At 37.2% G+C, this 26934-nt stretch overlaps 12 protein-coding genes and 3 non-coding genes across 15 annotated transcripts, besides 3 other annotated features; 4 read left to right on the top strand and 11 right to left on the bottom strand.

Moving 5' to 3' along the window:
- Nucleotides 1-1614: 1614 nt before the first annotated feature.
- Nucleotides 1615-2118, top strand: YKL063C (uncharacterized protein; the record flags this gene model as incomplete). Its single annotated transcript, NM_001179629.1, has 1 exon — nt 1615-2118. The coding sequence occupies one exon, from the start codon at nt 1615-1617 to the stop codon at nt 2116-2118; it is 504 nt and encodes a 167-aa protein (NP_012860.1).
- Nucleotides 2119-2459: 341 nt separating this feature from the next.
- MNR2 (putative Mg(2+) transporter MNR2) lies at nt 2460-5369 on the bottom strand (the record flags this gene model as incomplete). The annotated part of the gene is made up of 1 exon (NM_001179630.1): nt 2460-5369. The coding sequence occupies one exon, from the start codon at nt 5367-5369 to the stop codon at nt 2460-2462; it is 2910 nt and encodes a 969-aa protein (NP_012859.1).
- A 706-nt stretch (nt 5370-6075) lies between these two features.
- Nucleotides 6076-6696, top strand: YET1 (Yet1p; the record flags this gene model as incomplete). The annotated part of the gene is made up of 1 exon (NM_001179631.2): nt 6076-6696. One exon carries the CDS (start codon nt 6076-6078, stop codon nt 6694-6696), a length of 621 nt encoding a protein of 206 aa, NP_012858.2.
- Nucleotides 6697-6957: 261 nt separating this feature from the next.
- Nucleotides 6958-7179, bottom strand: DPC7 (Dpc7p; the record flags this gene model as incomplete). The annotated part of the gene is made up of 1 exon (NM_001184684.1): nt 6958-7179. The coding sequence occupies one exon, from the start codon at nt 7177-7179 to the stop codon at nt 6958-6960; it is 222 nt and encodes a 73-aa protein (NP_001032580.1).
- A 680-nt stretch (nt 7180-7859) lies between these two features.
- On the bottom strand, nt 7860-8321 carry YNK1 (nucleoside diphosphate kinase; the record flags this gene model as incomplete). Its single annotated transcript, NM_001179633.1, has 1 exon — nt 7860-8321. The coding sequence occupies one exon, from the start codon at nt 8319-8321 to the stop codon at nt 7860-7862; it is 462 nt and encodes a 153-aa protein (NP_012856.1).
- Nucleotides 8322-8608: 287 nt separating this feature from the next.
- Nucleotides 8609-8940: a long terminal repeat (Ty1 LTR).
- Nucleotides 8941-9213: 273 nt separating this feature from the next.
- Nucleotides 9214-9531: a long terminal repeat (Ty1 LTR).
- A 129-nt stretch (nt 9532-9660) lies between these two features.
- On the top strand, nt 9661-9732 carry YNCK0012C. Its single transcript has one exon. It is a non-coding gene; the product is annotated as a tRNA-His (tRNA).
- Nucleotides 9733-10054: 322 nt separating this feature from the next.
- NUP100 (FG-nucleoporin NUP100) lies at nt 10055-12934 on the bottom strand (the record flags this gene model as incomplete). Its single annotated transcript, NM_001179634.1, has 1 exon — nt 10055-12934. One exon carries the CDS (start codon nt 12932-12934, stop codon nt 10055-10057), a length of 2880 nt encoding a protein of 959 aa, NP_012855.1.
- Nucleotides 12935-13690: 756 nt separating this feature from the next.
- On the bottom strand, nt 13691-13927 carry YKL068W-A (uncharacterized protein; the record flags this gene model as incomplete). Its single annotated transcript, NM_001184534.1, has 1 exon — nt 13691-13927. The coding sequence occupies one exon, from the start codon at nt 13925-13927 to the stop codon at nt 13691-13693; it is 237 nt and encodes a 78-aa protein (NP_878111.1).
- Nucleotides 13928-14915: 988 nt separating this feature from the next.
- YNCK0011C lies at nt 14916-14989 on the top strand. The gene has a single exon. It is a non-coding gene; the product is annotated as a tRNA-Val (tRNA).
- Nucleotides 14990-15305: 316 nt separating this feature from the next.
- YKL069W (L-methionine (R)-S-oxide reductase) lies at nt 15306-15848 on the bottom strand (the record flags this gene model as incomplete). Its single annotated transcript, NM_001179635.1, has 1 exon — nt 15306-15848. The coding sequence occupies one exon, from the start codon at nt 15846-15848 to the stop codon at nt 15306-15308; it is 543 nt and encodes a 180-aa protein (NP_012854.1).
- Nucleotides 15849-16412: 564 nt separating this feature from the next.
- YKL070W (uncharacterized protein) lies at nt 16413-16922 on the bottom strand (the record flags this gene model as incomplete). The annotated part of the gene is made up of 1 exon (NM_001179636.1): nt 16413-16922. One exon carries the CDS (start codon nt 16920-16922, stop codon nt 16413-16415), a length of 510 nt encoding a protein of 169 aa, NP_012853.1.
- A 326-nt stretch (nt 16923-17248) lies between these two features.
- On the bottom strand, nt 17249-18019 carry OSI1 (Osi1p; the record flags this gene model as incomplete). Its single annotated transcript, NM_001179637.1, has 1 exon — nt 17249-18019. One exon carries the CDS (start codon nt 18017-18019, stop codon nt 17249-17251), a length of 771 nt encoding a protein of 256 aa, NP_012852.1.
- A 2090-nt stretch (nt 18020-20109) lies between these two features.
- Nucleotides 20110-20215, bottom strand: YNCK0010W. The gene is made up of 2 exons: nt 20180-20215; nt 20110-20145 (listed from the first exon to the last, which is right to left on the bottom strand). It is a non-coding gene; the product is annotated as a tRNA-Trp (tRNA).
- Nucleotides 20216-20507: 292 nt separating this feature from the next.
- Nucleotides 20508-20799: a long terminal repeat (Ty1 LTR).
- Nucleotides 20800-21250: 451 nt separating this feature from the next.
- Nucleotides 21251-23551, bottom strand: STB6 (Stb6p; the record flags this gene model as incomplete). Its single annotated transcript, NM_001179638.1, has 1 exon — nt 21251-23551. One exon carries the CDS (start codon nt 23549-23551, stop codon nt 21251-21253), a length of 2301 nt encoding a protein of 766 aa, NP_012851.1.
- A 506-nt stretch (nt 23552-24057) lies between these two features.
- Nucleotides 24058-26703, bottom strand: LHS1 (Hsp70 family chaperone LHS1; the record flags this gene model as incomplete). Its single annotated transcript, NM_001179639.1, has 1 exon — nt 24058-26703. One exon carries the CDS (start codon nt 26701-26703, stop codon nt 24058-24060), a length of 2646 nt encoding a protein of 881 aa, NP_012850.1.
- Nucleotides 26704-26934: the final 231 nt, after the last annotated feature.

Here is a 26934-nt window from a genome sequence, read left to right as displayed (position 1 = left end):
TATAAATGTTAATTCTCTGGAAATAAAACGGAAAGAGACGGAAAAATTCTTAAGCCTGTTGACCAGTTGCGAAAAACACATCACAGAACTGCAGTTGCTTGTTATATACAAATTTAGACAGAAATAAGATGCATAAAAATAAAATTTAAGTACCTACAGGTATGCTCATGCATCTAAGGGAAACATGTGTAGCATCAAGAGGGTAGAAAGGCCCGCAAGCGGAATCCCAGAAATAGCCATAATACTTTTGATAGATAAGAGACCTTTGTTAAACGCTCTTAAAAGGGTGGGTTTGGTTTATCCGGAGAATAGCAATGCGCAAACCTTATTGCTCAAGAGTCCTAGTTCTAGCTCGGGTTTTCAGGTTCTAAAAATGACCAGTACGCCGCCAGCAGTGAAACCTCGTGGGAGAAAGCCGGTTCCTGCAGCCTGACATTTGCGCTGGGTTTTCACGGCACCATGCCTAGCAGCCCTGGCCACTGTCATCGCTACCAACCGCTTCGTACAACAGTACCCACCAGCAGCCGGCTGCTGGCCCCACATAGAAATTGTTACGGATCCGTCCCCGCGCTCGTACTTTACAGCCAACCCCACCTTTTTCCCTTTTTCTTGGTGTGCGGTTGCCGTTCCTTCGAGGAACGGATCTTCGGGCTTTTTTTGCCGCGCTCAAAATGCCCCGGAGCGGCACTTTCTATGTATGTTTTTTTCTTTCATTTTATTATTTCCTAGTGCTGGCAAAATGATTGCTTGGAGCTCACAATACCTGTGAGGAGACCCCTTCCCCTTTTCTTTTCCCCTCCCCTGATTTCGGAAAATCAAAAAAATCGTTACGCTTGACAATTATTCCTTTTTGAGCGATTATTTTTCAAATTTCACAACTTCTTTGCCTTCAGAGGTCCTGGGTGCCTTACATCGTAGCATTTATGTTGCATCTTTTATCGAAAACATAGCTCTTTACGCGCTAAGGAAAGAAGTTGACAGCAGCTGGGTACACTAGGCAAGGTAGACGTTTTTATCAACTGTCTGTAGATAGATTCACTGCATCCTTATACTGCAAGAGATGAAAATTTTGAAAACCCTTCATCTTTTGCGGCTTTAAGCTTTCAATGAAATGTATGTTAAACAGTGCTTATCTCCTGTTTTTACGCGCAATAACGCCAGCGGCCTTGTTTTCCTCTCTTCTCCGTTTAGCGTTAGCCATTCGTTCAAATGAACGCTAAAAACATAAGGGCTACCCTTAAAAACTCCGCTATGAAGGCAAAAAATATAAACAGGGTAAGCACCTATATGTAATTTGGCACGACGTGAGCAATTTCATGTTGTGCAGCGGGATAGCAAGCTGTGCAGCGGGATAGCAAGCTGTGCAGTATTCTAACAAAAAAAAACACGAAGAAAAAGAAAAGAATAGCGAATTTCTCAGTGACAGTCTTCCAATCTTTCAGAAAGGCAAAAAAAGTGATTTCGTCATTAACATTAAGAGTTAGCACTTTACCAGAGTGCTATTGCCTTCCAACATACGTTCCTCCCCTCCAAAGTAGTAGTACTATATAGATAAAGCTAGGGTATTCTGAGCAAATATAAATCAAACTAAAGTGATTCATAATTATAGAAAATATGCAGGGCGATATCAGAAGGAAAAAAGATCTTTTACCTCGTTATAAAACAGGAAGCAAATATAATTCCAGAAGAAGGGGCGGTTATCTGACTACCCCTATGAAAAAGATTATAGTATACATTATACTGTTATGTGGCGTTTATTTCGTTATAAAAGTTGCCTATTCTGATCTGAATAAAGAAACTGAGATCAAGCTAGAAAGCCATTCTTCTGATGTTTCTGCAAGTGCAAGCGATCATACCAATATTGCAGCCGGCGGTGCAGCTGATGCGACTAACAATAAGCAACCACAACAAGCTAAAGTACCTAAAGAAAAGTTCAATAATGAAGTCGCAAAGCAACAAGAAGTAAAGAATTTGGAGAACGATTTGAAACCACAAATTGATTCAGAAAAGCAAAAACAAATAAACAAGGACAAAAAAGAACAAAAACAGCAACTCCAGAAAGAGAAACAAGATCTCGCCAAGGAAAATTTGGCTAACAATGAAATCCTTGATAATTAACCAATTCAAAACTTCCAACAGTTTGGTGATGAAAATAATAAATGTTTTACGTTAACCTTATTGATTAACCTCACCTCCCTTATTCTTTGTATAGTATAAGTGCATACTAACATACTGTGTACGTACATAAAGATATGCAGAACGTTCACAAACATGTAGAAACCAGACACGAAAAAAAAAAAAAAAAAAAACATAAATAGATTAAAGATATTTATCACCACAAGTATACGATACGGCGCTGATAATTTACAATTCTATCCTTCGGGAAAGACAACAATAATTTAGGCTGATAATTAAAATCGAAGGAAAAGCAAGCGCTAATGCGCGAAAAAACACTTAAATTAAAACCCGAATCTTCTCTTAGTATACATATATGCAGAACATGCTAGCATACACATAAAAAGCACAATGCCTATAAACCATGTCAACGAATCCCTGTATTGTCCGGGCACGATAACATTCATACCCCACAGACCCGTAATCACATTCATTGGCAGAACAATAGTACCCAGTATGGTAATTTTTCCCAAAACGTCGTTCATGTCATTATTAACCTTCGTCATATCAATGTTGATTTGTGCCAGATAATTTGAATGCGATCTACTTAACAGTTTTTCATAATGGTTTAGCGATGAGACCATGGTTACAATATGATCTTGAATATCACCCAAATACATTGCGATTTCAGATTGTGGCGAAGCTTCCCATTGCTCATTATACCTTTTGGCAAATCCTTTTATCACATCAGCCTTGGATCCTAGCAATCTTAGTATACTCATCACTCTTTTACGGCATTCACCAATCCGCCTCAACATATCTCCTTTTCTCTTCCAACCTATCAAATTTGCATTGAATGACGCTTCAGAAGTGCTCATACTTCTTGAACTCACACTAGATTTTGCACTAGAGTAGGACGTCTTTTTAGAATAGACATCGAACGGAAATGCATCCTCATCGCTAGCGCCCGAATCGGAATCACTATCGCTAGAATCGCTATCACTAGAATCATCTGACTGATGCATCTTCAAAATGGCGTCCTCAATCTCATAAACTTCATCTTCGATAAGTTCTATCATAGGGGCAAATGCGTCTGTAATGTCATCGATTAAGGCATACGCAATCCAATCAGAGGTAACATTAAGGTAATCCTTTAGTAGTCTTGCTCTTCTTCGAACATTAATAGGATGTGGTGTGGGAGCAAAATGAAACGTCAATACACCAGTTCTGAAAACAATAATGTAAACATTCAATGGCTCTAATTCTCCCTCACGTGGTTTGTGCCTGTCTCCTGATTTTCTTTTGAATTTTTCGTTCTCTTCCATCTTTTTCTTTTCGCTTTTGACACGGCGTTTATAGCTTGATGATGATGTATTGGTTGTTCTATTTGCAGATGACCGACGGCGTGCACGTAAAATCGATGGAAGCCATTTGCTCCTACTTGCATTGCTTGTACTGTTATTGTTATTTGCATTTGATTCATTTGACATAGTAGCACCATAGGCTTGTGATTTACGACGTGAAATACTTTCATGATCCAAGGTAGCAGATTCTTGCTTTTCTTTTCTCCTCCGACGAACATGCTTTTCTGCTACAATATCGAAACTTCTAAAACAAATCAGGTAATAATCTCTAAATAGTTCCACTTTCTCACGAACTTCTCCCAAAAAAATATCTTCTGTAGTTAAAGGGTGAATTCCGAAAGCTTTACTTAATATTTTCATCTCCTCTTCAGTAGGATTGCTGACATCCAACCAGAATGGAGGAACATCCTCTATATTTGCCACAGACATAGACGATAAAGTGGAAGGGTTTTTAGCTGTCAATCCCTGGAGTTGAGATACAGTTTCTGCTTTTATACCAGGTGTTGGAGAATTTGGATGTGTCTTGATATGACCAGCGCTATTATCTTGGGAGTATATAGAAGCGACAAATAAATCTTGAAATTTTTGACCAGGTTGCAGTAAACCAGATATTGTCGGAGAATGAACAGTAGAGTCCAAATCCACCCTAAAATAAGTGAACCTGAAATGTTCTGGGTTATTAGAAATAATATGCGGAGGATATTGAATATTTCTGCCGACTAGTAAGTTATCTTGTAATCCGCTTTGAATTCTTGATTTTGAGTCCTTGGTTGAATTGGACCCAAGGACCATTGGACGTTGAATCAAATGCCATGGCGCAATTCTTTTTGGCCTTAAACGGCCGTTCTTCAAATTCTCTGTTTCGTTTACCCTTCTGTTTCCCAATTCAGGGACATCAATATTAGTTACGATTGGCTTTGAAAAAAGAATTCCATCTTCATTTGATGTTCCATCTTCCTCATCTTCATCGTATTGGAAGTGGAAAGCTTCAGCATCTTGAATAGCTTGACTTCTTAGTCTCTCTGTTTCTTCCTTGGAAAATTCTTCCAAAACAGTACAATCAGGCCAAGCTTTTGGCACTTCGCTACCCTCATCATCAAGCACTAAACAAACGTCATCCAAAGAAGAGTTATTTGAAGAAAGACTAGAAGATGGCCTTGAGTTATACTCATCCTCTTCATCGTTTGAATCACTGGATGTGGATTTGGAATTTTTGTTGCTACTATCATCAGAACCCCTCTTTTTCTTTCTTCTCTTGCTGTTATCATTAACCCCAGTACTTGCATTGTTGTTAACATGGTTCATTAACGCATCAACATCAATCACGACATCATTATTCGCGTTCGATTGTCTCCTATCGGTGGGGGAGTTTTCGTCAACAAAACTCTTATGAACAGATTTCCTTCTCTTCAGCCATGATTCAAGCTCTGAAGGGGATAAGTCCGATACTAATGATCTATTCTGATCAGAGGGTCTTAACCCTGCGGGTTTCTTGTAACTTGGTGTTGAAAACTTCATTATTGGCTGTGGTTGAACTGTGCTTGATACACTTTGAGGCCCCTCCCTAGGTTGGCTCATTGAAGGTCTATGATCAATGAACGCGCCCTTGAGCGATGGATCCTCACTTTTTATTATATCATTACTTGTAGAATCAGATTCATGCAGCATGCCCCAGGAATCGATCTGGTCGAAATCAGTAATCTGGCCGTGATTGTGTTGCAGATTATCATGCAGCAGTTGCGTTGGCCTACGTGAGTCTGACTTCAAGTGACCAACAAACTTGTCCTTTCTTCTTTTTTGATTGCGCTTCTTTTTCCTTAGTTGAGGGCTACTAGAGTAAGGGGAAAGCAAAGGAACACCTTCATCCTTTTGTGAGTTATCAGTGCTCATTTTTAATCTTTTTCTTCTCTACACTTCTCACTTTTATTCTCTCAATTTACTGTCGAAGTAAGGGGATAAACTCAGTGTAGCAATACGTACAACTTAGTCATCAAATGAAAAAATGCGGACTACCAAACCAGAAAATGATGAATAGTTATACAAGTATACGATAGTACAAAAATATATTTAAAGGGCCAGGTACTACTAACGACAACCTGGGCTAGGTTTCACATATCAAAAAGAAGTTATGGCTTATGTGCTCTTTCTAAGTTTGACTTTATGCCAAAAATTTCTCCGTAGATCGCCGCCCGTTGAAGCAGCAGAATATTTTAAGTGCGCCATAAAAACCTAGATAGAAAAGAAGGGAGAGAACATAAACGCAGAACACCACTACTTTTAAGGCGTACGCAAACTGTTGGGCTTATCTATATTGTACTATCTACCTACTTGCAACGTCTTTTACCTCCTCGATACGTACTGCTTATGCCCTGAACAATTTACATGTAACCCGCAGCTGCATGCTATATCACAGGATACGTTAACATAAAGGGGGCGCTACTAAACCCTCTGGCGCAGTGCAAAAATAGAAATATATGCCAAGTGGGACCTTGTATAGTTTCTGGTTTAAAGCTATTCGTTCATTGCAACGCTCCTTTCTGCTATCCTTTCGCAAAGTGGCAAGTACTGAAAACCGAGAAGAATAAATAATATTGCGATGAGTTTATACTTTACGACATTATTTTTATTGCTCACTGTTGAGATGGTAATGCTCTTCATCTTCGTTTTGCCTTTGCCATTCCGGATCCGTAGGGGTATTTTTAGCACCTATAACCAATTGACAGCGAAGCAGCAAATAAAAACTATAATCTTTATAACGGGTTGTCTTGTTGGCCTGTTGTTTATTGATTCATGGAAAAGGTCTCAAATTCGTGTTTCATTATACCACAACGACAACAGTGGCTCAATCGGGTCATCTGCTGTAACTCCAATACAGGCACTAGCATCAAGAGCGTACAATCAAAGAAATATGTATATTTCCGGGTTCATATTGTACTTTTCTATCTGTATCCCAACTGTCATGTCTATTGTCAAGAGACTGGTGAAATACCAAGGCTTAATCAACGAACAAGAAAAGCAAAAATTGAACAAACCTTCCTCAAACAGCAAGAAAGACTCAAATGAAGCTGATTCCACCAAACTTCAAGAGGAACTAAGGAAAAAGCAAATTTCTCTGGAGGGCCTACAAAAGCAAGTCAAAAACCTGGAGAAATATTTTGATGAGAAGAATCAACCTGGAAATGTAGCAGCTGCTGAAGCTTCCAAGAAAGGAAACTAAATAGATATATTTATGTATAAATGTATATACGTGTTACCTCTGGTGCTCATACTTCTCTGGTCGCGACGCAATACGAAAATGCTACTGAAATAAAAAGCAAGCGATTAGATCAAATGAATATATGCATTATATGTTACCAACTTTATTTTTTTTGAATATAGACGAAAAAACGTTAGAGAAAGACATAAAAAAAAAAGATTGAGCTTCGTGACTCGGTTTACCATTCTGTGTTATATACGAAAACCCTTATATAACAACTTTTTAAATTTTTTTCTCATTTTGGTATATCTTTTTAATTTCACTATGTTTGCTATCGTTCTTATAAAACAAATAAAGTAGAACTGGAATCATAACACCCACAGAACCGACCATTAGTCTAGATGTTTGTTTCTTAGGATTAGACCCTATCACAGGCTCAAAATCCTTTGAGGATACATATCTCCTACTTGTCCGTTGTAATAATTTCAAAATATTAGATCTCATCATTTAAAAATGTAAGCTTTTTTTTACTTGAGTTTTTGTTGTCAGAGTTAGGTCCAAAGTCCCTAGAATAGTGTACGCGATAAAACTCAGCTGCAAGTCTAATATATACATTCCGCCAGAAATTTCAATTTGGGATCCCTGCATATTGCCAAATTTATTGGAGAAACTGTTAAACCTAAAAGAACGGTAGTAGCTCTATCAACTTAAGGGTTGGGCACCCTTAAATGTTTCATTCAATAGGGAGATCCATTTCAAGTTGCCTATTTACTTGTACCCCTACATAGTCCAAGGGCGATGAACTACCTATAATAATGCCGGTAGGCATGCTTCCGGATATTACAAGACTATTCGCTGAAACCGTATGAACATCGTACGTTCCGCGATTGTAATAGACCTTTGCCAACTTGTATTTTTCGATGATACTATAAAGTTCGGAAAGAAGAAGGAAGTGTGGCAATTTCACTGGGAGCCAAAAGCATTTGACATCAGGCGTCATTGAAGCGTCATTAAGTATTATAAATTCGTATATAAGGGTAGCAACATAAGTGGTATTTTTTTTATATAATCGTGCTCCTTCTAAAAAATTCATTATATTATTAGCTAGTGAGGGAACATGATATGAGCTGCCCAAAGCGAGAAAAAAAAGGCGCTCATATGTACCCTCCCATGCCATAAGTTATTCATTCATAAATCCACTTAGCTTGATTAGATTCCCAATCAACTAACTCTTCCTTCTTAAACCACAAATTGATTTCACGTTCAGCGCTATCAACAGAATCACTGCCGTGACAGACGTTTCTGCCTAGGTCAATACCGAAATCACCTCTAATGGTACCTGGTGCACTGCCCAAAGGATTAGTAGCACCAAGAATAGTTCTTCCTTGTCTAACCACATCTTTTCCCTCCCAGACCGTGGCCAAAATGGGACCAGACTTCATAAAGGATACCATCTTTGGGAAAAATGGTTTACCAACATGCTCTGCGTAATGTTGCTCTAGTAATTTATCATCCGCTTTAACTAATTTAATAGCAACTAGTTTGTAACCTTTTTTTTCAAAACGAGATAGAATTTGAGATACTAAGCCCCTCTGGACACCATCTGGTTTTACCGCAATAAAAGTTCTTTCTGTTTGACTAGACATTTTTCCAGGGATGATTTATGAGATGTTTTTCCGGAAAGAACCTGATAACTTGATAAAGTATTCTATAGATAACCTATTTCAAAATAAGAAAACGATATGAGCTAACGAAGTACTAAGTCTTTCACTTTATATAATCGGCTCTCCGAATTAAAGTACTTTTAAGGAGGAAAACTGGTCTTCATTTTCGAAGACACGAAACGAAGCGAATTACGCGCCTTTTTATTTGATGGACTTGCTCGCCAGCCCAATGGATACGAACAAAAATTAATTCAAAAAATAGGAAAAAATGAAGACTCAGTGGATTCTGATGTAATTGTTGGGATTCCATTGTGATTAAGGCTATAATATTAGGTATGTAGATATACTAGAAGTTCTCCTCAAGGATTTAGGAATCCATAAAAGGGAATCTGTAATTCTACACAATTCTATAAATATTATTATCATCGTTTTATATGTTAACATTCATTGATCCTATTACATTATCAATCCTTGCGTTTCAGCTTCCACTAATTTAGATGACTATTTCTCATCATTTGCGCCAGCTTCTAACACCGTATATGATAATATACTAGCAACGTAAATACTAGTTAGTAGATGATAGTTGATTTTTATTCCAACAAAAAAGTCAGACTGGACGCATTATAATGCTTACTCATCTACTTTTTTTGCTTTCACTTGCTAATTTCAATATGCTTTCTTGATGTTTCTTTCATTTGCTCTTTCATCAGACATTCTATATCGGTCACTTTTTTACTCGTAACTTTAAATGTGATAAATGGGGAAATGGAGTGGTACAAGCATTCGAGTATATTTAATTCTTTCCCTTCCTTTCATCGAGAAGGAAACTGCTATAAATTCACCATTACGGAAAGCTTATGTAACTACTCCCCTTTTGTTGGAATTGAACTCTAATATCATCTATTTAATATTATATTATCACATGCGGTGTGAGAAGATGACATAAAGATTGAGAAACAGTCATCCGATCTAATGGAAGCTGAAATGCAAGGATTGATAATGTAATAGGATAATGAATGACAACATATAAAAGGAAGGAAGATAAAATAATAACATTATGTAGAACTATCGATTCCCTTTTGTGGATTCCTATATCCTCGAGGAGAACTTCTAGTATATTCTGTATACCAATATTATAGCCTTTAGCAGCAATGGAATCCCAACAATTATCTAACAACTCACATATTTCTCCCCTTTATCAGTTCTACGTTGTAATGCTTCTTTACAGTCACCACTTGTAGGTTTAACATAAAAAAGCAAAGAGTACATAATATTTATTCAACCAGATGTGCAGATGTAACCAAAAACTTCACAGTTGTTTGCCATCTTAGTATAGTGGTTAGTACACATCGTTGTGGCCGATGAAACCCTGGTTCGATTCTAGGAGATGGCATTTTATTTTTTTCCTTTAGCCTTCATGGTCTGTCCGTTTTTATTTCATGAGACAACCTTTCTGCATCTGGCGATGCCACCAACCTTCATTGAAAAGAGGTCAATGTTCTTCTACAAAGGTTATAGAACCTCTTCATTTTTGTCTCCTCAAAATCCCATTCAAATGTGCCATGGCTGTTGATCAGGCATTTTCGGTCACACAATTACAATTAAGTATTTTTGTTTTCCGACAATTATTATATATACAATACAACGAAAATCTATCAGCTGAACATCTAGACTACTTAGACGATACAAGGATTCTCTACAAAAATTATTCCGGTTTAAGTTAAAACTGGGTGATCTATGGTGTAACTATAGGTGCCTGTTACGGGGTCATAGCTTTCAAACTTGTACACTGGGTTTTCTTTTAGTTTGGCTATACTTCTTTTCAGTAGAGGATGTGTTATATTCTTTATAGGTTTCCTTGTTTCTTTGTCAATAGGAAAACAGGAATATAAAGTCACTCTACAACGTACATTAATGCCTTCGCCCTTTTCTGGCTTTATGGAACAGTTTTCATATATTGAACATGATTTTGGTCCAAAGGTGACAAGATCCCCGCATAAAGTATCCAAAGGAGTATTCAACAAATCAACGGGCTCCAGAAACTCGACTTTACCATAATTTCTGTGACCAATGACTAGGTTGTTTATTTTACGAAGTTCAATTAATGACTTATTGCCAAGCGTTTCTATGGAAGGTGAAATGTAGTAGTTATTCTTGAAAAAGGTAACGTCGTTGCTCAATAGGCCGGGAACTTTGCTGCTAATCTTTTCATTCTCAATCATTGGTATAGAGGTGGAACCATTTGGAGATTTCGATTGAGGATCAGGAGTGCTTTCATCATGATCATCTTTTAGGTCAGTCTGAGGAGAATGTGCTTTTTCAGTTAATTTTGAAGCAGCAATGCTTGATGAGGCTTGGTCATCTTTTGAAGCTGATTCTGTTGTAAACGTCACTAATTTAACTTTGCTTGCTTCATCATCATTATGGTTAATGACATTTAAGTTCTTATTATTTTTAATCACCAGATGTTTCAAATATCTTCTATCTGGATCAAACAACAAGTCGTTTGAATTTAGATAGCTTGATTCTGGGTCCGTAATAGAATTGCTGGTACTGCTTCCTCTATCACTTCTTTCCAGTGTCTTGCCCCACTTTTGAAATTTAGCATCGCCATTCGAAGAGGGAGCAAATAACGGCTTTGGGGCAAGTCTATAGGCAGACGTGAGGCTACTATTTCTTTTCATATCTGCGTTCACTTTTGAAGTTGTTGCTTTAACTGGATTTGTAATAGAGTTAGGGATTGATATTTTGGAAAAAAGCTGTTCATTAGTTACTGGGGCTTGTTGTAGGGAAGGAACTGCCGTTGTACCCAAAAGGGCGTTTTGGGTGGTATTGTTCACAGGTGGTACATTTTGTGTACCAACATTAAGCGTATTATTATTCTGGCCAAAAAGTTTACCAGTTGAACCAACTGCTGAAGAGTTCGTGCCGGTGGCGCCAAAGAGTCCTGTATTTTGGGTTGTGCCTCCAAAAACTGGTTTGTTTTGGCCGATTGTGGAAGAATTCGAGTTTGAATTGCCGAATAACCCTCCCCCTAATGCAGGTTTGGACTGAGAATCAGGCTTTGCACCGAAAAGTCCCGTATTCGTAGTGCTAGTTGAATTGTTAGCGTTGTTACCAAACAATCCATTCGTGGAAGGTACTGTCGTAGAAGCTGTGTTGTTTCCAAATAATGAGCCGGTAGTGGAGGCAGGTTTAGTTCCGAATAGACTGTTTCCACTCCCTGACTGGTTTGCAGTGGGATTTCCTCCAAAGGGCATGTTGGTCAGCTTCGTGGCACCAAAAAGACTATTTCCTTGTTGTGACTGTGTATTAGAGGTAGGTACATTGGTAGTACCGAAAAGAGAGTTAGGCTGGGTTGATGAATTACCACCGAAAAGAGATCCTGTGGTACCTGCTGGTTTGGCTCCAAACAAACCTGTAGATTGTTGTTGCTGGTTGTTGTTCTGTCCAAAGAGACCTATTCCTGTATTAGATTGGGTAAAAGTATTGGGCTGTTTCTGATTATTCTGCCCAAAAAGTCCACTACTACCGCTTGTCTGAGAATTTTGACCAAACAGCCCGGACCCTTGCTGTTGATTATTTTGGCCAAATAAACCTCCTGATGCGGAATTTGAAAAGGTGTTTGCCTTTCCAAATAAACTGTTGTTGTTATTGCCATTAATTTGCATTTGATTATTGTTTTGTCCAAATACCCCTTGAGTGCTGCTGTTCATCGAGTTTTGTCCAAACAATCCACTGTTAGAACTGCCTTGGTTACTGGAATTCATTTGACCAAACAATCCATTTCTATTATTGGTTGTATTACCTAAAGTGTTGTTGCTCTGGCCAAACAGCGACCCTGAACCAACTGGTTTTGATCCGAAGGAACTGCCCCCCAGCTGATTTTGATTACCAAACGCATTATTGGTGTTTTGAGATTGCTGTCCAAATAGACTTCCTTGTTGATTATTTGTCCCAAACGCTGAAGATTGTTGGTTGCCAAACAAGCTGCCGGTAGTATTGCTTTGTGAGTTGTTCCCTGCCCCAAATATGTTAGAGCCGTTGCCATTTAAGCCTGTTCCGAAACTACTTCCGGTGTTTCCGAATGTGCCAGTGGTACTTGTACTTTGGCCGCCAAATAAACTAGAAGTACCTGCACTATTATTATTCTGCGAACCAAACAAGGTCCCTCCTGTATTCGGTTTATTGAAACCAAACGGGGAATTGGTACTGTTACTGTTATTATTAAATGCATTATTGGTATTACCACCAAAAGAACCCATTGAACTGGATCCTCCAAAAGTGTTCCCATTACTGGCATTTGAGGAGTTTAACGACCCAAATGGTGAGTTTTGGGTGGCACCCATTGACTGGCCAAATGCCCCATTATTTTGAGTATTGTTATTTCCAAATAAACTGTTACTATTACTGCCAGCGGCAGAAGTGAATCCACCAAATCCTGATTGGGCATTGTTACTGGTGGAATTGTTGTTGTTATTGCTATTTCCAAAAAGAGAGTTTGGTTGTTGCGATTGTTGCCCACCGAAGGATGACGTATTTGATCCAAAGGAAAGGTTGCTCCCTCCAAACATTGGTCTATTGTTGCCAAACATTGTTAGTACCTGAAAAAATTCAATGTACTAATAGTCCGGAATCAAAGCTAAAATATTTTGGTTAACAAAGACTGTTCTACGATATGTTATTTTCTTCTCCTCTTCAGGTCCAAAAGCGGTGGTCATTTGTAGATGACTTCAGCATAAATATGCTTTTTTTTTTCATGCTTTTTTTCTTCGCTTACGGCAAATATTTAAGGTGTCACGGTGATTGCAAGATGGGTAACACTTTCCGTTCTAACTAAGCATCAGAACATAATACAATCTAATCTTTGTCTAATAATCGACCAAAGAAATTTCCTAATGCTAAATGTTTTACTTTGAGAACGTTCTTGGAGAAGTCTCATTCCGATGTGCGGTTAACCTCTACTCCTATCAGGATAATGCTGCCCTTACTTGCAATAAACAGGTAGAAAAATACTAAAATACTGCAAATGTTTTCCATTAAAAGTTATTCTACACAATAGCTATTAAATTTGTGGTAAAGAGGTGAAAAAAAAAAAAACCTCTATAGCTTAATAAACTAAAAATTCGTACTATGCATAAGTAATCAAAACATGCATCTACACAAAAAAAATTGAAAAATCTATAAAAACACCTTCCTAAAAAATGAATATCGCCAATATCTATAACAAAAAGTCTCACCGGTATACAAGGATTGTTCAGAACAGCTAGCCAAACTTTAACAACCTCCAGCATTGACAATTAAAAATGTGAAAATAAAACAGCTAAACGAAATTACCGCCAAAATTGGTCTCACAGTTTACCAAATTTTTCCGTCATAGCACTCATTTGAGTCCAATATTTTAACTTAACGGGAGTTAAAGATCCTGTGTTGAGGTCTACCATCAGGTCTTCATCTTCTATTTCTTCCTGAGTTTGACTTAAAGCTTTTTGAAAACTTCCTTGCTTTTGTGTTTGAGAAAAGAGCCCATTTGACCTCTTTGAAGTACTTGATTCGTAAAGGTAACTGACGGAATGGTTTGCCTGCATTGTAGTTGATGATATATAATGTCGTTGATTTATGAGTTACTAGATGGCTACCATTAAGTCTCACTTGAAAATTCGCGGGAGCTGAGAGATGCAAGCATGTAACATTAGGTTCTGTAGTTATATATGATTGTTTCTTCCATTGCCTACATCAGAATCGAACTGTTCTAGGGCCTCACAGTCGAAACAAAAGTTTAGCGTTGTTTCGAGAAATGGCCGCACGAATGGCGATAGATGTCGAAATGCCACACTTTTAATTTTCTCGTTGCGTTTTTTTTTCTTTTTTGCCCTTAGCAGAGGGCAAAAAAGTGACAGAGGAGCCACAACTGCGGCCCGCGTGAACAAAAAACCCCATGATCTTTCTCAATTTTTTATTCGCATGCGACTCCTACATACACGGGACCTGCAAGGTGGTGCGGTGCAGCCACACGGAAGACTATTGTATACATATGTGATTGAAAATGCTTCTTTCCTTGAAAAGAAATAAAGGGATGCTACCTCTTCCTGTGGCACACCTTTCCTTGGACTTTGTATTGAGTAAGGATCCAGACACCTTTAGTGGCGAGCTTGATAATCCAGGTAACACAATATCGCCAATGATTTTTATCAAGTAAGACTATCGCATCCAGAAGATTATTAGTTTAATGTTGTTCGATAAGGCCTATTTTTAGGCTCTTTTTTCAACATTTCCAATCGTCATGTGAAAACTGTACAAGCCACTTAATTTCTCAAAGACCTCGCCACAGAGAAAAGCTCATATCTGTGGCATCACTTACTGCTTCTATGCATTGATAAATCTAGCTAGAATTTTCACCGATATCATGCAAGTAAATGATAGAAAATCATCACAGTTACGCATCAAACACATTTTGAACGTTCCTTTCTTCTTTACGGCAAAGTAAGCATGCCTTTAGCGAGACTGGGGTGAGCTGAAGAAGAACTTGCTGCACTATAGATATGACTTTAGATGTCCGTTATTCAACAATTAAGTGGTTTCGTGGTCTAGTCGGTTATGGCATCTGCTTAACACGCAGAACGTCCCCAGTTCGATCCTGGGCGAAATCAATTTTTTTTTCCGTCAGATATCTCCGTCATTTTCGTTGACGTTTTTTTCTTACCAAGCAAAGATATTTTTAATAAATGCTGAATATCCTTTGTTTGAGGGTAAACATGCCATAAATTTGCAATAAGGGTTACAAATAAAGATTGAGAGCTGTCAATTTGGCGAACAGGGAATGTTTTCTTCACCAATGATCTCCTGAAGCCCCTCAATCTTTCTTGATGTTTATCTCTATTCGTGCCCGTCCGACAATATATTTGACAAGAGAGCTACATGGGAATATTGGTTATGTGCGTAAATACTTGTTCGTTCTCAAAACTCTTATTTAAAGACACATGATTTATTAATTAATTTAGCAAGTTTTTCTAGGAATTCTTTGTCTACGTGGTCGAATCCTTCGTAATCCAAACAATCTATGTCTATGACGCCCAATGTCTTACCATCATTGGATATGATTGGAACAACAATTTCGCTCTTGGTTTCACCGTCGCACGCAATATGACCGGGATACTTGTTGACATCTGGAACAATCTGCGTTTCCTTTGTAGAGGCTGCAGTTCCGCAAACACCTTTACCGAATTGAATCATTTGGCAAGCGACCTTTCCTTGAAATGGGCCCAATATCAGTGTGTTTTCTTCGCTAGCTTGAGTAACGTAAAATCCAGCCCAATTGATATCAACAGCTAATGACTTGTACGCATGCCAGATCAATGACGAAGCGTTTGACAAATTACAAACCCAATTGACTTGTCCATCTGATAGCCCCTCGTATGAAAGCAGAAGCTGTTCTAGAATTTCTTCCTTATTCAGATTTGAAGAATAGTTAACATGATCGGCATGATGAAACCCGGTTGATGAGCCCATATCTGTTTGTTTTTTTTTGTTTTTTTTTCTAATTTACGGATTTGTTTTATCAGCAAACGCCTTTGTTTGCTTACATTTGGGAAAATCGTCATCATATAAACATGAAGAAACCGATGATATTAGCGTTCGTTAAAAAGGATAATACTTCGTTGTAAACTCAACTGTAAATATCTTTCTTCATTTCCTCCAAACATGGTTTTCTAACTGCAGGGAATAGGTAAACCTTTGCGTTTGTGTTCTTTCTGCATCACGGTGGGCCTTGCCCTCTGTTAAGTCAATATTAAAAGATAAGATAAGAAAAGAATGAAAACGAATAAATAATTATTGATATTTAATGCGCAGAGAAAATACAAAACTTATAAGCTACCTGGATAGTTATCTTTTACAAGGCGAGCCATTTCTTGGCCTCTTTCTCCACCAAATTCTTTGAATTTTCAACATATGCCTTCAACATTAATCTGTGATTTATTTTGGTCGAATTTGAACTTTGATTGAATATGGGTAATACTGATTTCAAGCCCGACAATGTTTTGAAGCATAGCATTGATATAATAATCTGGGGCATCAGAAACGCTCCACTTTACTTCGTACATTTTCCCCCTCAGGTCTTTTCTCTTCTTCTTGGTCAGTCAAAGTTGATAACATATTAATAAGCCAGTCTTTATCGTCGCGGATAATCCTTGGTGTACCGTAAACGTGCACAGCGGCAAAATCCCATGTTGGTACGAACTTATGGGTCTTTTTCTTCATTGGGAACCACGCCGGAGAAATGTATGAATCGACGCTCTGAAATACCACTAAGCATTTTTGAACTCTTTCCAGCATTTCCACATGTTTATTCTTCCGTGCTAAATGTGCAATAAGTTTATGCTCTCCATTATCGAACTCCACGAATACAAATGGAATATGTGATGCGCACATACCAAAATCGGGGTCATCTTTATTGGAAGAAGTTCTCCATCCGAAGAAACCTTGCCTGCTAGCCTTAGAGGAGAATAGTGTTCCTAGCGGGGGTTTTTTTGATAATTTGTACCTTGAGAGTTCCATGGACTCAAAATGTTTAGGAATGTACATTATGAAATAGATTCTTGGATTCTTCTCAGACTGGCAATTTATGTCTATAATATTAAGGGATGGTTTTCGGCGAATATGCAGAATCTTCGGTTCTAGGACCAGTTATATACCATCCTAATTAAAATCAGAGGACATAATAGAGATAGTTTCAAATCTGGTTAAGCGTTAAAAGATCAGCATACAAAGTGATGCCACAAAATACCTTCTTAAAGGGGCGTGAGGCAAAAGCAAAGTCACATCATATAGCACCTACCAATAAAAAAGTGTATTACACAAAGGTATATTCCGTATCTGAGTTGTATATAAGTAGCCAAATTTGCACTTATCTAAAAGACGCCTTCGCTGCCGTCATAGTTGAAGAACTTTCCATTATCTTCTGGTAAAATTTTTCGGAAGACATCAATTAGCGCAGAGGCACTTTCTTCTGGTGTGATAATATTTACGCCGCTGATGTCTATATTCTTCTCTTTAAAATGATCAAGGCCATATTGGCCCATATCAGTAGATACCATACCTGGGTGAAAAGCAACGACAGTAAAACCCTCCGGTTTCAATTCAAAACTGAGCGTCTTTACCGCATAATTCAAGGCAGCTTTCGATTGACCATAAGCGGAAACAGAAAGTGGTACAAACGCATTGATAGATCCTGCAACACTAGAGATAAAGAATATCTTCCTCGTCTTTTTCAAAAGAAGCAGTGGATAAACTTTTTGAAGGGCTAGTATCGGACCCAGAGCGTTTGTGCTATAATGGTTGAGCCAGACTGATTTGGGAGTTTCCAGGACCTTGTAATAAGAATCAGATACTGCAGAACATGCGATAAAAATATCAATACCCAAGAAGAATGGCGTTTTCTTGATCTCGTCCGCAATATTGCCAATACTTTCGTCCTTTGTAAGGTCAAGTTGGACAATATGGATATTCTTCCTGATTTTTGCTAAATCTTCCACTTGTTTGTTCTTGGGTAATGAAGGTGATCCACGAATAGAGGTTATAACTGTATTGCCCGTAGAAGCGCTTAAAATTTTGACCAAATTAAAACCAATTCCACGGCTACCACCGATGATAAAGTAAGTTATTCTTGATGAAGTATTCATATCGACTTTGTTTGCTTAGAATTCTACTGATTTATGCCACTGGTAAAGGCTTTATTCTTAAAAACGTCAAAAATTAGTTTTGAAGCATCGCCGCCTATTTATTATAACTGGTATACTATCTTACTTATTAGTACTACCATTTATACCGCTATGCATTACTAATCACATTACTAATCTCATTACTAATCTCATTACTAATCTCATTGCTAATCTCATTACTAATCTCATTACAAATAACTTTCTATTGAGGTATTTCTAGGGAATTGCGAAGTTGGTTTGCTTTTTATGAGACCCGCGGACGTTAATCGAAGATATAATCCACGGAAAAATTATATGTCCTGCAATTTGTGCACAGTATATTAATCGGGAACATATATGATTAGATTATTGCAAGTCATGCAAGCTAAAGTAAAACAAGCAATATCAGGAGCTCATAGATATATCATGCACACATCAGGTAGAAGATAGGAAATTATAGAAGATCTGAAGAAATTAGAAGAACTAAGCTCGACTAGCCTAATAGGAAAATGGTGTCCCTTATTTAACCTGAGAAACCAATATTTCGTAGTATCTTCTTTTTTTCTTCCATGGTAATGAGTCCAACAAACTTTGAGCTTCTAAAAAATATAAACTCCAAATGAACCTGATCAGGACAAATGTTCTCTAGGGTAGTTAGATACAAAACCTTTCGGATGAGGGATTTCTTATCCTAGCTATTTAATGAAGCAAAATAAAGCTGTTTCAAAAAGCTTAAGTGTTTGTACTTTTTTTTACCAGGTTAAAGAAACAGGAATAATTATTCGTAGAATTGCAAAATTTTTTATTGACGTACTTGTTTCTATTTTTTGAATAGTCAGTTCTTCGGAAGGCATTCAATAAGAGCCCAATATAAGGGTAAGGTGCACTTTTATACAAGCTGGCCAAAAAAACCGGGAAATGGCAAAAGTTCGAACTATTGTTTCATAGGTACTATTAAATCCTTTCATTTGGTAAAGAAAGGTGCTTGAATGACTTTGCAGACTATTTCTGTTTCCTACCGAATAAATTAGGTGCGCTTTAACGCGCAGTGATGTGTAGATCAATTGAAATGGGGAACTTGCTTATTGAATACAGGATTAAAGAGGAAATGGTACGGTACATTTTTGGATTTTGCCATAACTCACGATAAACTGTGGATGGCTGCATCAAAAGATGGAGAGTTGCTAGATGACCGTCACGTCTGCGTAGTCTCTTCACAACATGTTTTATTGACTTGGTTGATGCTATTGTAGTGATTAAAGAGAACGAGAGATAACGCAAATCAAAATTTTATGTTGTGACATTTGGAAATTGAAGGAATACTTATCTTCGAAAAGCCGGAGCAATGCTTTTACCTCGCTAGAAATAGCATGTCATGTAACATGGTAATGTTAGCTTTATAAATAACCGCGCTATTTAGTAGGCTACTACAATTAACTCCCAGACTTCAAATTAGTCAGAAATGTAATACAATGTTGTGTAACGTTAGTCATATGTTATAATTTGTATTCTCGCAGTAGAGGTAATTCACGATCTTAGGATTTGCGCATGTTTATGATCATAATGTCAAAATAAACTACGTAATGCGTAATTTTAAATAGTTCTTTTGCCCAAAGTAAATGCGCATTATTATAGCATTCGTTGATGTTTCCAGTATTATTGCGATAATACTGGGGCCTGTCCATGAAGTTTTAATAGCAAGTGGCTTAGCAAATATTCTAAAAATTGAGATGGTCACATAACGTGAAAACTCTAAATTCGCGGCAGGAAGTCGGTTCTTTATCCTATGTGATTCGATGTGGAGGCAATTACCTATCTATAATATATGAAAGTTGCTGTATACTTATATAAGCCATTTATAATATGCAAAAGGCGGTAACGATATGCCGCGCAAATCAAAATCCAGATTGAAACAAGAAATAATGATTAAGATATACTATCAGTAACACGACAAAGGTAAGGAAATTCCAGTAACTGAGGCTATTTCATCAACCTAAGTACATCATTTTCAAGAAAAGAAGAAATACTTTATTTAGAGTGTGGAGCGCTAAATGTATGGCAAAAAAAGAAAATGAAACGGACAGGAATTGAACCTGCAACCCTTCGATTGCAATCTTATTCCGTGGAATTTCCAAGATTTAATTGGAGTCGAAAGCTCTACCATTGAGCCACCGCTTCATCTTGGAATATTCACGTTTTAAAATAGGATAGATCACCTCAAACAATGACGACTATATCTGAAAAGAGCAGAGATAACAGTGTTCTATGAAGATAAAATACAAGATTAGATACATAGAAAAAGAAGAGCATGATGAAGTTTAGATCTGCCAACAAATACCTCAAAATTCACCAATCTCTTAATTTAATATTGGATAAATGAGTTCAGTATGTAGCATATATGTTGCATCTCAGAGTAAGATAACATATCATTACCAATATATCAACCTAAACATTTAAATAAGTATGAAACTGTTGGAATAAAAATCCACTATTGTCTATCAACTAATAGTCATACTATCAATATATTATCATATACGGTGTTAAGATGATGACATAAGTTATGAGAAGCTGTCATCGAAGTCAGGGGAAGCTGAAATGCAAGGATAGATAATGTAATAATGAAACCTATAAAACGGAACGAGGAATAATATGTAATATTTTTATGTAGAAATATAGATTTTGAGTATTCCTAGATCCTCGAGGAGGCACTTCTAGTATATTCTGTATACCTAATGTTATAGCCTTCATCAACAATGGAATCCACTAGAAGTTTTCCTCGAGAATATAGGACACCAATATTTTACATAATGCTATTACCTTCTCTTTTCACCTTATATGTACTGATCGATAAATGATAGTTGATTTTCATTTTCTCAATAATTCGTAGTATTTCTCGAAACTCAGAACAGAAGAACGAGAGCATAATGAGCTGGAGCTTCCTTAAAAATTTCAGTGGGCTTATTCCGTAAAAAGGAAGGAAGTCTATGTGACATCTATAATGTGAAAGAAGAAAATAGCTAACTGTCCCCAAAGATCAACCATAAATATACAGTTCTCCCAGGAAATTAAATATGCATCCCTCAAATGGCAGAATTCTTAAAATTACGAATTTTTATAATATCTATAAGTATATGGCTCTCCAGGAAATTAGTGTATCTTATGCATTGTCTGATTTAATAGATCTGCAACAGCAGTAACGAAATGAGGAAGCTTTCATAGTGTATCTTTCTCCTTATTGGGCCTATTTTTGTATAAGAAGGTATCGAATGTCCAGGTGCTCCATTTCCAGAATTCCTTTTTTAACTTTCGAAGACTTTTCTTGTCTAAAATTTTAAAACACAGCCCTTCATATTTAGTCTGTTGGGACTGCACTATAGAGTCCATAAAACTGTCAAATTCAAATTTATCACAAGGACTTTCTAAGGCCATAGATATGTCTTTACTATTATTTTGCTCCAGAAGCTTTTTTCTAACATCCTCTAACTTGCGATCAAAATGATCTACGCTGGCTTCAACATCTCTTACACGTCTATCTAGGATACGAACGTTATATTTCAGTTTCGAAGAAAGTGATTTCATATCTTTTTTCTCACTCTCCAAAATTTGCTGTTTGTTTTGCATGTTACCATATTCCCAGTGAAATTCGTTAGAACCTCTCTTACATCTCTCACACATTTCCTGCAATTTGTTCAAGCTTTGTCTAAACATCAGATCATTCTGGTATGATCTTTGTGAATTTTTTCCCAGATATCCGTCACGTATTTCATCGAGCTGACGTTGAACTGACATTAGACTTTGTATCTTAAGTAAGTCTCTTGCTAATCTGATGACTGATGAATCGAATGGCAAGCTCCACAGCTCTATTGCGTTTTGTACCTCAGAATATGAATTGCAACGATACAATCCATCTATCTTATTAAGATCAGCAGATATTTTTTTAGTATCGTGTATACCATCGTTACAAAATGGGATCGAATTGCGCCTAAAATACTCCCCCCTATAGGCTCTATTAAGGTTGTTGGTACTTTTGTAACGGGTTTCATCATAATTACAGAACATGGATGAGATAGATAGCGATGATTTGGAGCCATTGGCAATATCATATATACTATTTCTCTTTGTGGGTTGCGTATCACTGTCCTCCTTATTGGAAGTCGTTAACTGTTCACTTGGCACACTCGTACCATAAAACAGCTCATTATTTTCCAATTGTAAGGATGGATCTCCACGTTCAAACTTGAAACTTAGAAAGGTTTTTCTTTCCCAAACCATGCATGTTTCCTTTCTCGAAGCACTTCTCCCTTTCCAGAGCTTACCAAGGGATCCACCGTGTATATTCTTTACCAGGGTATCTAAATCAGTTGTTAGGATCTCATTGGATAGATGCATAAAGTTTCCTTTGCCAGTCATGTCTTGAACAGTTGACTTCACAACCTTTTTAAACTTGAAAATATCTTTGTTTGAAGTCTTGGAAGATACTTCAAATAATTTATCAATTGTTAGTTCGTCTAAGGAGGTCTGTTTATTGTTTTTGGATAGGCCGTATTTCTTTTGAAATGCATAAAGACCAGAATAAAACTCTTCTTCATCAAACGGATCTTTTGCTGACATGCAATCTTCTACCATTAATTTGAAGTAACAAGTCAATACAAGACTAAGTAGTGATGCCACCGTAGTCGGACCAAGGATCGTTTCATTCTTCGGCTTATCAATGCCGTGGTATCGTTTCCCATATATTTCCCACCATTTTTCAAGGGATTGTTTCGTTCCATTGCATAAGAGACCATCTCTCTCCTTCTTGTATTCAAACAGCGCAAAATAACTAAGTGATATTTGCACGAGGGTAGTTAGTTCTACCACAGGGCAATGATTAACAGGAATATTTTCTATGCTACTTATTGAGCTGTTGTCATTCTGAAGAGAAGGTTGTTGGAAATCCGACGTTATTTCATGAGAAAAAGCTGAATTCGGAAATTTATATAACTGTGCAAACTTCGCTATTGAGGCACTAGGTGTCTTTTTTAACAGCTGAGCTGAACGACCACCACAATGTAATCTCTTTAGGTCGTAGTTGGTTTTGAAGTTTTTCCAGATTTTCTTTAGATTACCACACTCAACATGCAATAAGTTTAGCGTAGATTTGAAAGAAGAAAGGTTTGTAACAAATAAAGTTCCTTTGGCAGTCTTTTTTGGACTAGAAAACTTCAACAATTCTTCATGGTATTTCTTCAAACAACATGGCCATTCCTCAGGATCTTCGGGAAGAGCAACCTCTACTGCAGATATGGTGTCTTGTAAGTTGCCCGTATATGAAGTGATTAGAGTTGATATTTTTCTCTGGGCAGCCCATTGTTCGACAATGTAAATTTCAAATCCATTAATATCTACTTCTTTGTAGTTTATATTAGAATATAAATTAAACCCTATGTTGAACAATGCCCTGAAGTCTGGAAAAATGAAGCTAGCCAAAGGAGACAGGTGGTTTTCTTTCTGATGAGTGGCTTCCAGTTGCATTTTTTCCCCCAGCAAATATATTATTTTTCAAAATCGTACGAATGATAACTCTTTGCGCTTTGCGGTAATTTCTATGTCCAATCTATTATGGATATTATGAACTTTTGCACGCTTGTTATTACTTTCACTTTTCGTAGCAGTCTCGAAATTCTTCTTTTTTTTCTTTTATATTTATATGTTTTTAAATTTTTCTGAATTTTGCTTCAGTGCCACTATAATATTAATGTGCATTACGTATATCCACCTTCTATGCATTATTATCTGTCTTATGCTTAAATAAGTCATCTCTCGAAATTGCCCCACCATCAAACAATAGATGTCCGGGTGACTAAATAGGGCACTAAATCTTGCACCGAAGATCATATAACCTTTCCGCATAAACAGAGCTAACAATAATAGTTACCGTTATCGCTGCGAAAAAAGAAGTAACAAGTGGTTAACTTTATATAAGTAACTGAATTTGATATCGGAAAATAAATCTAGTGCTATATATTATAAAGATTCTTCTATAATTCATCATGCAAAATGTCTTCCTCAGAACTTGGATTCGACTCGGTGGTCTTGTCATTGACAATAGTAGTTTTATCGTCAGCCGAGTTGATTACTGTCGATTCTGTTTCATTGTTGTTTCTGCTTTTTTCCTGTTCAAGCTTTCTTTTCAACTTTTCCTCCTTTCTCTTTTGTAGGCGGAAGTTTCTTAAATGTAACTTCTTTATTTCATTTAAGCGACTTTCATCACCGCTTTTTATTAAACGCAGTTTTTCCTCTAGTTTCGTACGATACATATCAAATTGTAATTTGATTTCAAATAAATGTTCACGAAGGTCTTCGCCAAATAGGTTTTTTGCCAGGAACTTCTCTATTTCGCTAATGGAATTTTTAAAAGAGGTTAAGGTTTCCTCCCATGTAGATAACGCCTTCGACACATACGCTGGTTGCTTAATCTTTTTAAATTCTTCTCTAACATTATCTATGGTATCCGCAAACTCGGTTTCAAATTGACTCAAAAATTCTTCAACGGTATTCTTATGGGTTTCTATAGCCTGAAGTAACTTATGGCCTTCTTCAAGCATTCCTTTAAATTGTTGAGAGTTCAAAGGTTCCTTTGCAGAATCCATGTAAAGTTCTATTTTCTTTTTTAATATTCCAATTTCTCTAATTCTGCTAACTATATCCTCAGGGTCAGTATCAAAGGATGCATCTTCGAGCCAATCCAAATATACTTTAACCATCTCCGATAACTCTTCTACTTGGGATTTTGGTCCATTTTGCATAACTTCATCATCCATTAGCAGGTTTCTAGCATCATACAAGTTACTTTCAAGAACGTTTAAATTTTCTTGGAATTGAAATCTTTCCTTATCCTGTTTATCGAGCAACTTGATATGCTCATGCAAACGCGAACGTTCTGAAGGAGAAAGCCTTTTGATCTCAACATCCTCAGAAGTAAAAGCCAAACGGCTGCCTTTGTTCTTAATTTGCTTGGAGTTACCTATGTCATTTTCGCTCTGACAAATGCAGTTAACCTCTTGAATAGAGAATAATCTATCACTGGACAAGTCGAAAGTAATGTTATACGCAACTCCTGACGAGCACTTATCAGAGGAATATGAATTCTTTATAGCTCCTGAATTAACTGTGATAGTTTCGAACAATTTACCATTCTCAAATAAGTCAATGGTAAAATTATTAGGAATCGAATCAGTCGTGTTTGTCAAAATAGATGTTTTGTTTGGATAAGCACTTCCGCGCGTGAACACATCATACAGTTCAGATTCGTTTGATAATTTGAATGAATAAGTATTTACAGAACGGTCAACAACATTTAACGGCTTGGTCTTAAACGAATTAGATAACTTGATCCCTCTCATAACAACACCATTCACAGCTGATTCATCAGCATTGACATTTCTCAACACTTTTTCTTCGGATACGAGTTTGATTAATTGATCCTGCACAATGGGAATTCGGGAAGAGCCTCCCGCCAAAATGACCCCATTTATCTCAGGTAAATTTGTTCCATAGCCACCGAATTGTTTTGTAACAGCGTCATTTATGGGTTTGACAATGTCCAATAACGAGTCTGCAATAAATTCTTCGAATTCCTGTCTAGTTATAGAAGTACGGAAATCAATATCGTTGATCAGTGATTCTATGTTAATACTTGCCTCAGAATTGGCGCTTAAAATTAACTTTGCCTTCTCTGCTGCTTGGTTGATTTTTGCTAAGGCCTTGGGATTAGCGTGCAATTCATCAGTTCTTATGGCTGGGTGTGTTTCCAAAAACTTATTCTCTATCAAACTGCCAATATCCATTGTAAACTTTGCACCACCTAGATGTGGATTATACCCATATCCTTCAAATTCTATTGTAACGGGCTGAGTAGTGTCCTCCGGCTGCAATATAGAGAACATTGAGGCCTTAATAGAACCGCTCCCCATGTCATATACGATATAATGCTGCTGTTCACCTGGTGGAAATTGGCGCTGCTTTAATACAAAGTTAACTGCAACAGACATCCCTTCACTAACCAGATATGTCTCTTCGATTCCTGTGGTTATTGAACTGGCATCTAAAAGTGCTTTCCTTTGATGTTGGTCAAAAAAGTCAGGAATTGTAAAACTCATCTTGTTTACAAAGTCCTCAGTTCTTGCATCTCTATCCTTCAACAGTGAATTGGCTCTATTGGCAATCTCTTGGACATTCATTGCCACTAACTCTTCCAATGGATATTCCACATTATCAACTAAAAAGGCTATGGTACTTCTATTTGTTGATACCATTTCTAAACCGGGGTGTTGTTTTGAATACAAAGTTACAGTGGTTTCATCTTCTAGTGATTTCCCAAGTAGCGGTTTCAAATGCAACAATGTGTTTTGGGGAAACCTTGTTGCTAAACTGCCAACAGCGGAACCGTAGATTCTTTCAATCCCATTCGGATCATCCTTTCCATAACCTGGTAATCTTTTTATCGAAAGACCAGATATCTCCTTCCGTTTTGCCTCTGGTGTGAGCACAAGTTCTAATGGGGCTTGCGGAGAAACCACAATGGCCTTGATATTTTGCTGACCGTAATCAACACCTAAAACGGCTGCTAAAGACCCTATAGCAACAAAAGCTGTTAAAAATAAAAGCCTTAAAACGTTTCGCATGGTAATATGCGTACTTATTTGCACTAATAATGCCAGAATACTGCAGGAGCGATACTGTTAATATTACGCTGTAGAATGGATCACTTTTATAACAGCGTGTTCGATATTATATATTTGAGGCGCGCGCCTAATTAGCAAGTGCTGAAAAAATTCGAGATGAGAAATTAAACTGTACATGCTAATATAAAAGAAGTAGAAAAGGAAAGTTAATTGACACAGAAAACAAGCACA

Source organism: Saccharomyces cerevisiae, chromosome XI, assembly GCF_000146045.2.
Source record: "Saccharomyces cerevisiae S288C chromosome XI, complete sequence".
NCBI classification, from domain to species: domain Eukaryota; kingdom Fungi; phylum Ascomycota; class Saccharomycetes; order Saccharomycetales; family Saccharomycetaceae; genus Saccharomyces; species Saccharomyces cerevisiae.
This window is presented reverse-complemented; position numbering and strand designations above follow the sequence as displayed.